This window comes from Acanthochromis polyacanthus, chromosome 11 (genome assembly GCF_021347895.1).
Source record: "Acanthochromis polyacanthus isolate Apoly-LR-REF ecotype Palm Island chromosome 11, KAUST_Apoly_ChrSc, whole genome shotgun sequence".
Taxonomy (NCBI): Eukaryota; Metazoa; Chordata; class Actinopteri; family Pomacentridae; genus Acanthochromis; species Acanthochromis polyacanthus.
In genome coordinates this window covers 11,841,731-11,851,800 of record NC_067123.1, presented here as the reverse complement: position 1 = coordinate 11,851,800, position 10,070 = coordinate 11,841,731, and the positions used below count along the sequence as shown (strand labels likewise).

At 36.6% G+C, this 10,070-nt stretch overlaps 1 protein-coding gene and 1 gene segment (V, D, J or C); one reads left to right on the top strand and one right to left on the bottom strand.

The window, feature by feature from the left end:
* The first annotated feature begins 1,368 nt into the window (after nucleotides 1-1,368).
* Nucleotides 1,369-8,272, top strand: LOC110969915 (pro-opiomelanocortin-like). The gene is made up of 3 exons (XM_051955982.1): nucleotides 1,369-1,507; nucleotides 3,986-4,116; nucleotides 5,584-8,272. Exons 2-3 carry the CDS (start codon nucleotides 4,000-4,002, stop codon nucleotides 6,094-6,096), a joined length of 630 nt encoding a protein of 209 aa, XP_051811942.1. The 5' UTR covers nucleotides 1,369-1,507; nucleotides 3,986-3,999; the 3' UTR covers nucleotides 6,097-8,272.
* Nucleotides 8,273-9,062: 790 nt separating this feature from the next.
* Nucleotides 9,063-9,817, bottom strand: LOC127536245 (Ig kappa-b4 chain C region-like). The segment is given in 1 exon segment: nucleotides 9,063-9,817. A coding segment is annotated over 1 exon segment (258 nt).
* Nucleotides 9,818-10,070: the final 253 nt, after the last annotated feature.

The window sequence follows — 10,070 nt, the reverse complement described above, 5'->3', positions numbered from 1 at the left end:
CAGACCTGCTGTCTCTAGCATGCATTCTTTCAAAAACTCCCCTTCGGAGAATGATTTGCGAGCCTTTGCTATTTTGAATGCTAGCAAATAACTTGCCTTTGTGTTTGTATCTTGAATCGTAGATTGCCGAAAAAACGTATTTTGCTGAGTCTGTAAACTGGCTGCCAGCCTCTGAGCCGTAGCTATCCATTCTTGCGCTGACTGGTTGCTAGCGTAGTTAGCATGCTTCGTGGAAAAGTGCCGGCTGATATTGAATTCTTTAAAAACTGCAACGGTTTAATTGCAAATAAGACATACAGCCTTTGAATGGACTTCAGCGAAAAAATATTTAGTAGTCCACTCCTTCTGAAACACTTGACACTCATGTCGACTTTTCTTTTCTTTGATCCACTCGGCAGGGCTCAATGCAGTTGTAATAGAAGAAGAGAAAATAAACCAACAAAGGTCACTTGTGTCTGGAGCGCGCCATCTAGTGGGGTCAACAGAAACATTGGGTATTGCAGGGGAAGGCCAAATGAATGTGGTCTTCACTGTAATTTTGTCAATTCTTATATTGACGAAATATTTCGCGGGCCGGATTGAAAAGCCCAGCGGGCCGTATGTGGCCCAGGGGCCGTAGTTTGCCCATGCCTGTTCTACACCAATTGACGCAGACACTTCACTTTAAATTGCACACAATAATAAATTGGTGTAATTATCAACATTATTACGTCAACACAACTCATCAACACAATGTTTGAAAGGTGCAAGGTTTATCTAAATCAGTAGTTAAAATTTAAGTAATGGAAAAAAGTCTCCTGAATTACTGTGCAGAGTGTATTTTAAATAAGTCAGATGTGCAAGTACAACAAAACAAATACATAAACAGATCAAATATAGAAAAGAGACAAAAAGAGAAAAGAAACCAAGAAAGTTTCTTCTTTTCAGACATCTTTCCAGTGGTTTCAGAGCCAATAAGTGTGCTTTTTTGTATGAAAAGCTTAATTTCTCCATAGATGACAAGGTTTAGAGTCTTTTTAGAAATTTGGCTCAGATGGTTTTCGTGGAGGTTTCATACACAGAGCTGCTGTGACTTTTATCTTTAAAAGTGTAATGTGGCTATGGACTAGTTCATCTCTTTTAGTTTGGAAAAAAATGATGATGATGATGATGATGATGATGATGATGATGATGATGATGATGATGATGATGATGATGATGATGATGATGATGATGATGATGATGATGATGTGTGGGTGGAAGAGCAGGATGACATTTAATTGAATGTCCATTTTCACGCAGCGGTGTGTGCGTTTCCAAACATGAATGAGAGGGATGGAGGGAGGTAATGATGTCATCGTTTGTTTGTATTTGTGTGTGTGTGTGTGTGTGTGTGTGTGTGTTCCTGCCAACAGTATAAAATCAGTCAGTTGGTCAGAGGAACAAAAGTAGAGGGAAGCAACTGAAATCTCTGTTTGACGGCAAAGCGAAAAGCCAAACAGCAGACAGAGACGGGACAAGACAGGTGGTGAGTTTCATCTTTATCTCTTTACACATTGTTTTTGATTTAGATTTTTAAAGGAAACTCTAAAGTTTTTTTTATCTAATTTAAAATCACAAATATCTCCAGCCTCAGATAAATACTTATAATGTTACATACAACCTAATAGAAGAGAAAATAATGTACCTTTATTGTTCATAAAAGTGCAAAAACAATATAGCAAAGTGATAATAAAATAAGAGACCTCAACACAATTACAGGAAATAAGAAAAATCCAATGTTAAATATGCTGCACAAAATAATCAAAAAAAGAAGCACAATAAGAATAAACTATAAACAACAGAAAATTCTGAATGAATAACACAAAATAATATCAAATGTAAAAATGAGTAAAATGTGCTGGTAGGTGGGTCAGTAAAGCATAGTAAAACATAATTTGTGAGGAGGAGCATGGATATAAATCTCAAAGGAATAAGGAATACACAACATGAATGACAACATTTCTTTGTAAAATATATTTCAACATTTTACGGTGGTTGAGCTGTCAAAGCATAAAAAAACTTGCCAGCTCAAAGAAGTAAAACAATGAGCCCATAAAAAAAGAAATCGACTGAAATGCACTGTAAACAAGATCTGTTTTTCTTATACAAGTTTTTCTATAAATATAGGGAGAGTGGGAGAGGACGCTGGAATGACTGTCCCCGCCCCCCCCCCCCCCCCCCAAAAAAAAAAAAAAAAACGAAAAAAAAAACAAAAAAAAAAACAAAACAAGTCAAAAATGCTACTTTAAATGTTTTTTGTAGCACTTTGAGATTTTATATGTGCATTATATATTAAAGGCATTATTATTATTATTATTATTATTATTATTTATTTATTTATTTATTTTACAGACTGCAAAATATTATAGACACTAAATACATTTAATTAAAATCTAGTCAAATTTCAGCCCACTCAAAGAAAAAAACTGTTGAAAAGCATTCGGAAATTTACAACAATTTTGTGAAATTTGTGTTCTTTTGAAAGATGAAACTGTCAAATTCAAGTATAATACTGCAAATATATTTTAAAAACATTGATGTAATTAGTGCCAATTAACAAACTGGTCTATCTATCTATTGTTATTTCTAACAGGTAACTTATTCTTTTTACACATACAAATATTTTTCATTAAATGTCAAAAAGCCCCATGTAAAATATAATGAAATAAAATAATGTACTTTATTTATGGAAAATTACTGATATTTTAAACCATTTTTCGTTGCTCCAACAGCTGGAATATTAATGCTTTTTTTTACACTATATATTTACTTAGCACTGATCAAGCATGTGCTGCAAACAGTAAAAAAAAAAGAAATACTGAACTTAGATCACACTAAGACAAATGAAAACAGCAAGAATTCTCTATTCTACAGTTTAATTAAATATATTTAGCATCTACACTGTTACATTAATATATCATATTATCAGATGCTTGTCATTGAGGCACTAATATGTAGCTGCAAAACTCATTTTAACTATTAAGATAAAAGATTCTGATATCGGAGTATATGAATAAAATTGATTTGACTTGAAAAGATCGTGTTTTATTTGTGAAATGTAAAGCAACTAACAGTAAGGTTGAAACCTTCAGGTCTTTTACATACGCACAAATATTATTAACTTGAACAAAAAATTGTGCATTCACCTTTAAGGGTAAAGACACAGAATATTCACTGAAATATGCAAAATAATGCACCAAATTTCTAACATTAAAACACATAAATCTAGATAAAACACTGATTATATTTGTCTGTATCACCTTATCTCCAACATTCCTAAGTGCTCTCCCCTTTCAAAAAAGAAAGGGAATAACTAACAAATTCTAACATAAATCCAAATAAAAGATTTCATAATTTTTGTGATCATAATAAGAATTATCTGGCACTTAAAACACACATTTTTCACAACATATTAGCTTAGTAGCTTTTTTTGAACCATCATCTTAACACAAGAGAATATTAATAGTTTTAACTTTTCCATTTTTGCAGTACCAGTATAAACAATTTTTATGCACAAATTGTAATACAACAAATGATGACCGAAAAGTTAAATTTGTGTCCTCTCCTTGGCTTCTCTGGGAGCCAGAGTTTATGCTAATTTAATTTTAAAAATATGAAACATTTTGTTGTTTTCAAGTCAGCTCTCTATATTTTTCCTCATTTGCTTTCATTTTCTGCAATTTTTATTGTTTGATGCTTACATCTCCCTTTGTTATTGTCAGATGACTTTAATACGTAGTTTTATTTGTATTGCTCTGTGCTATAAATATGGGACTAACACAGTGTTTTTCAAGTTCATTGTTGTCATTGAAATGCATCTGTGATTAATGCAGTTGAAGGGGCTCCTTACTAGAAATTTATCATTACTACATGTAGAAATCAATGGGTAGAAAAAACATTAAAGTCAAATGAATACAGCTGAATTGAACTGAAAGTGATGAGACTTTTCTTTTGAACTCTGCAGCAGATCACAGGAGAATGTGTCCTGTGTGGCTATTGGTTGCTGGGGCGGTGGTGGGTGTGGTCAGAGGAGCTGTCAGTCAGTGCTGGGAGCATCCAAGCTGCCAGGAGGTCAACTCTGAACGCAGCATGATGGTAAACACACAAATACATGATGTACACTGTTATTATTTTGTGCATTTTAGGACGTCTCAGAGAACATATGCAATCCATGCCATCATCTGTTTTTTTTTTTTTTTAACAATCTAAGATAAGATAAGAAGAAGAATTATATATGAACATATATTTAATTTGCATGTGGATATGTACACATTGTGTTTGTAGCTTAACATTTTGGGAATTGATTTGTTTCAGTCGAGGTGGATAAGGTAATGAGTTTGTAGCTTAGCCCAGCTCAGTATATATTTAAAAAACACCTATAAACAGTTCATTATTCAACATGCTGAAGTGGATTTGTAGTAAAAATTACATTAGAAATGGTATTTCTCAACAGCTGATACTTCTGTGCAGCATCTGTGATTGACTGGCAATGGCTAGCACTGTCGTTTCACAGCTAGAAGGTTAAAATCTTGGACTTTCTCAGTGGAATTTGATTGCTCTGCCTTGGTTCCTTCCACAAGACATGCATAGGTGAATTGAAGATTCTAAATTTGAGTGTGCTTGGCCCAAATCGAATCAGATTTATTCATGTAGTACGTTCAAAAACAATGTGAGGTGACCAAAATGCTGTACCTATTATCAGTGAGGCAAACATCAATATAAAACTTGTAAAACCTGAATAAAATAGCATAAAGTACGAAAACAAGATAGAGAGGATAGCAACTTGTAATGTGTCAGTTTCTAAAATAACCATAAACATGAAATGTTAGGACCATTTAGAGCAGCCGAACACCGGTGAAAACATGTAGGCCTTAAGGTTTTTTAAACAAGTCTATGCTATGGCAAAGGCTTGATCTCCATTACCCATCAGCCTCGATTGTGGAACAGCTGAAAGCAGTTTGTGTGGTGATCTAAGAAAGCAAATGTCGTTCCGAAATCGCGCGAGAGCTCGTGAAATCGCGCAAGAGCTCGCGTCCCTCCCTGACAACAAAGAGCGATCGCCAGGTAATGTGGAGGTTTTCGTTCACTTCTCATCTCTAGTATGTTGTGGGACACTTTTGTGGGACAATTTTGACCAATGAGCTGATCTGTTGGTCTAATCTGAAGGAGTTGTCGAAGGTCACTCGATTATGTTTTTCATATAAGATCGATTATATGAAGCCAAAGGCACCAAGAGAGTCATAAGAGTCCAAAAGATCCAGTCGACCAAACACGACAATCTCAGTTTTCTTTTTTTATCAAGACAGGCAAAGTTTAAATCCATCCAGATACACAGATAAAATGGTATATTGTCTTTAAAAAGACTTTGTCACTCTTGTTCCCTTTTATTCTAACTACTGTCAACCAAACACAATTCTGAGTCTTAATTTCATTCAGGCTTAAAAAGTTTAAATGCATACATAGAATCGAGTATCATCTGCAAAAAGAAGTCATCATTGTTTCCTTCTGTGTTTGCTCCTTAAAGCAAGCATCTAAATCCATCTTTGGTCTTTTGTCCTGCAGGAATGTATCCAACTATGCCGGCCCGACACCAATGAGATGCCCATCCTCCCCGGTGATGCCCACCTCCAGCCCCCTCCTCCATCAGATCCTTTTTCTCTTTTACCTTTTCCCTCCTTCTCCTCCTCACCTCAGACCAAGCGCTCCTACTCAATGGAGCATTTCCGCTGGGGGAAGCCAGTTGGTCGAAAGCGCCGCCCGATCAAAATCTACACCACCAACGGTGTGGAGGAGGAATCGGCTGAGGTTTTCCCAGGAGAGATCAGAAGGCGGGAGCTGGCCAGTGAGATGGAGGACGAGGAGAAGGTGGCACAGGAAGAGCAGATGCCGGGTGATGTCCATGAGAAAAAAGACGGCACGTACAAGATGAAGCACTTCCGCTGGAGCGGCCCACCTGCCAGCAAACGCTACGGTGGCTTCATGAAGAGCTGGGACGAGCGAAGCCAGAGGCCACTGCTCACACTCTTCAAAAACGTCATTAACAAAGATGGACAGGAGGAGATGAGGGAGCAGTGAAGGAGGAGGGAGACACAAGAAATAGGTCACTACCACACCTTCATCTGATTGGCCAACAAGTAACTGAAAATAAACTACAACGTTTGTCACTGAATATAAAAAGACCAATAAGTCAATGTTTTGAAACAACAAATGTCAGTTAATTGCATTACCAGTTAATTGATTGATTACTGTAGTAACAAATTACTGATCAATTCAGTTTTCTTATTAGAATTAAAGTTTTTAGGCATCTTAATTTTCCTACCCACCCAAGATATCAACTGTACAAGAGCCTAAAACAGAGAAAACCTGAAATATTCACAAAAATATTTTTCTTTTTTGTGCATTAAAATAAATCAAATTGTTAAACCCATATCAAAAAAGCTCTAATTAATTGAATAGTTGCTTTGCCTCTAACTTTATTCCATGTACAGGAAGTGAGGATGCACCATACTCGAAGAGAAGGTCAGGGTGGATGGCAGGTGAAGAAAACACCAGAGAGCAGTGTTTACATCATGTGGGCGGCAAAAGTATGATGAGGAAAGGTTTATGGGGGAAAAAAACACAATCTTGTTTAAATGCACATATTTTTCTCCTCTCTTTTCCCTGGGTTTTGTTGTTTTAAATTCTTGTTGGGCTGTCATAAATGGCTGTTTTAACAGAGAAGTGCAGCAAAAAAGGTTTTAATTAGACAGAGAAGATTATTCACAGAAACTTGAAACATGATAAGAAGGAGTAAAAAATGAGAGGAGAAAGGATGAGAGAAATATGTTTTATATTCTGATTTATGTAAATAACTGTAAATGGCATAAAAACATAAAGATCTTTGCAAGCAAAAGATAAGTGATGTGATGTCTATCTATCTATCTATCTATCTATCTATCTATCTATCTATCTATCTATCTATCTATCTATCTATCTATCTATCTATCTATCTATCTATCTATCTATCTATCTATCTATCTATCTATCTATCTATCTATCCTTACATTATTGATAAATGTAAATATTAAACAAGAAGTTTTACCAAACTTGGACCGCCCGGCGACAAAGATGACCCCTGTGACCTTGAAAATGAGGTCACAGTCACCAAATGCGAACTTGACCTGTGTCTTATTATGGTACACCTGTGTACCAAATATGGTGAGGCTACATCGATATTTTCTCGAGTTATCGCGCGGAAACCAAATTGTTACAGACAAACAAGCAAACAAGCAAGCAAGGCCATGCAGCTGAAAGCAATACCTTCCGGCAAACACAGTTTGGCCGGGCGGTAATTAAGTCTGATATTTAATTCATCTCTCTACAATATATACTGTATGTGCTTGTGGCAATTTGATACACATCAGGGGAAAAGATCATGAAGATAACCTGAGTAGTATCACAAGGAGTCCACAAGAGAGCAGCACAGGCTTACAGCTCAACAGACAACACAGCAGCACAGCTGGAGAATTAAAATGTTGTGGATTAAGTAATAAATTAGCTATTTTATACATTTACATTCTATCTAGAAAGACTGGTATTGCAATGAAGGATGAACAGTATAAAAAGAGTCAAACCCAGGATGTTACACTTACAAGATGCTATATACCACATTTCTTCTCTGTATCATCTGAAATTATCAAGTCTTGATAGAATGAATGATGTTTGACAGCAATAATAATTTGCATAGTACACAGGTGATTTGATGAAAAGGTCTTTATTATTTTTGCTTGAAGAAAACATCAGTCTCTCTGCAAGCATGCAAAAAAACAATGAAAAAAAAAACAGATAGAAAGGGCAAACAGACATGAGTATCAGAGTGAAACTAGTGTGGAACAGACTCCACCCACTGCAGGGAGAGAACACATTTTAGACAAACCATGAGTTTGGATAAAACTGCTCTTCAGAGTTTCACTTCCCTTTCTGAGATCAGTAACCATGACAACAGACACACATCACTGATGAACCACGACAACAGACAGGTTTCAGTACTAAAGATAAAAATGTTGACGTGGACTTTTGTCCCTTGGAAGTTTTGACCGTTAATCCCCAATCTATTGATGCTTGGTTTTACAATTACAAATAAATTACCTATTGTGAAAAGTGTGACATATTTATTGTTTTTCGCCATTTGAAGATTTCTTATATATAACAGAAAAGACTTGAATGATGTGAGCTTGCTCCTTCAGTCAAAATAAATGTTATTAACTGCTGACTCACGTGTCAAAATGTATCAAGTCAATCACACTCGGAGGTTCAAAGATATTTCCATTTTTTGACAGAACAGATCTGAGACATTCAAATCTTAGGATCCAGGATGAGAAATGCTTTGTCAGGCATTTCAACTGAAGAATGAAAACTTTACATCCGAGAGGAAAAGTTTTTTGTAAACTAGAAATCGAAAAGCTTGATTTCCACTGATACAAAGCATCAGAGTGAGAATGTGTGAGTGAATGAATATAGGATCCATTGCCGAAGTGCTTTGAGTGCCCAGTAAAGCGCTATATAAATCTAATCCATTATTATTATTATTATTATTATTTTAGTTTGAACCCCAAATGAAATCAATTTATAAATCACTGAACTTGGATTACATTTTACAAATGTAGAAATAGCTTTAATTTTTGCTGTACTGTGAAATGATATTTTATTTCCACTGAGAACTGAACATGAACACATTTCTCTGAGGATTCTGCAAAAGAATTTAGTTAAAATCTGTCCCACATTTAATGTAAATGATAGCAATTGAAGGGGAATAAACATTAACTTCTGTCAGAAAACTGAAGCCATGCACACATGCAAATCATCACTGACATATTCCTGAACAATAACTATTTCAATGCTCACTGTCAGGTGAAATCTAAAAAGCAGGTGTAGAATGGAAATATGTGATGAAATCCTATAGTTCAATAATTAAACTGTCAGCTGTGATAAGAAAATCTGACAATTGTTTATCCATGAAAACATGTGATAAAGATTGATAACAACATCCAGGACAAAGTTGATAATTTGAGAGACATCTTTATTGTTTTGAAGCATGAACAGCATCACTGAGGGTGAATAATAATGATAAGATGAAGTTACGATACAAAAGTGAGACAACAAGAGAAAGAGAAATACGGAGATCAGCAGGAGAATGAAGCCACACAATGCACCCTGGTGTTCCCAGTGGGTGAGGTCAGGACTGGGAACACAGGTCTCTCCACAGTTTCTCTGAGAGTGGAGTCTGGGAGCCCTGGGTGGCCTCACAGCTCACAGAGCCCACCTTCCTCCACTGGTCTGCAGGGAGCCTCAGGGTGCTGCTCCAGCTGTAGAGGCCGTCCTCCTGCAGCACCCCGGGGCTCCTGCTCTCCTCCCAGCTGCTACTGATGATGCCACCGTCCACCTTCCAGGACAGACTCCAGTCTGAGGGGAAGCCCTTGTTGGCCAGACACATGAGCGTGGCCTTCCCCTGCTGCAGCTCCTCTGTGGAGGGGGGCAGCACCGTCAGGGAGGGACGGACATCACCTAGGAGACACCAATCAGCTTAGAGGACAGGGAGCACACAGCTGTCAATCAAACAGCAGCCACTTGGACACCTTCACTGTGAGAGACTTGGTTTAGTCCTTCAAGGAGTTTCTGTCAGATGCTTTTTCTGCTCCACCAGTCACTCACTCACACATTGTTTCACTTCCCTTTAACAAACCTCTCATGCACATCAGCACACAGAGAATCATCAACACTTTCAAATATGTCAGATACTCTGGAAATAAAAGCAGCAGATGTGAAAACATTTACAAATTTTGCTTTAAATCGTCAACAGTCTGAACTAAACATTACTTTAAATCATTTAGTGGAAATGAGACGAAAACATCAATTCACCATTGTAAAATGTTCTGCACATGGTTTTCAATCATTTTTTAACTGTTGACATGATTTTAAACTGAATTTGAAACAATATCTGACAACAAACAGACATCAGAGATTTTGTATGATTTTGTTTTCAGCGTTCATTACAGTCTGTGCCATGTGAC

What these genes read in the sequence shown, in the direction of transcription:
- LOC110969915 (XM_051955982.1), top strand. Translation starts at nt 4,000, where the DNA reads ATGTGTCCTGTGTGGCTATTGGTTGCTGGGGCGGTGGTGGGTGTGGTC. An exon ending in ACTCTGAACGCAGCATGATG is followed by an intron (nt 4,117 to 5,583) that starts GTAAACACACAA and finishes TTTGTCCTGCAG; the next exon opens with GAATGTATCCAACTATGCCG.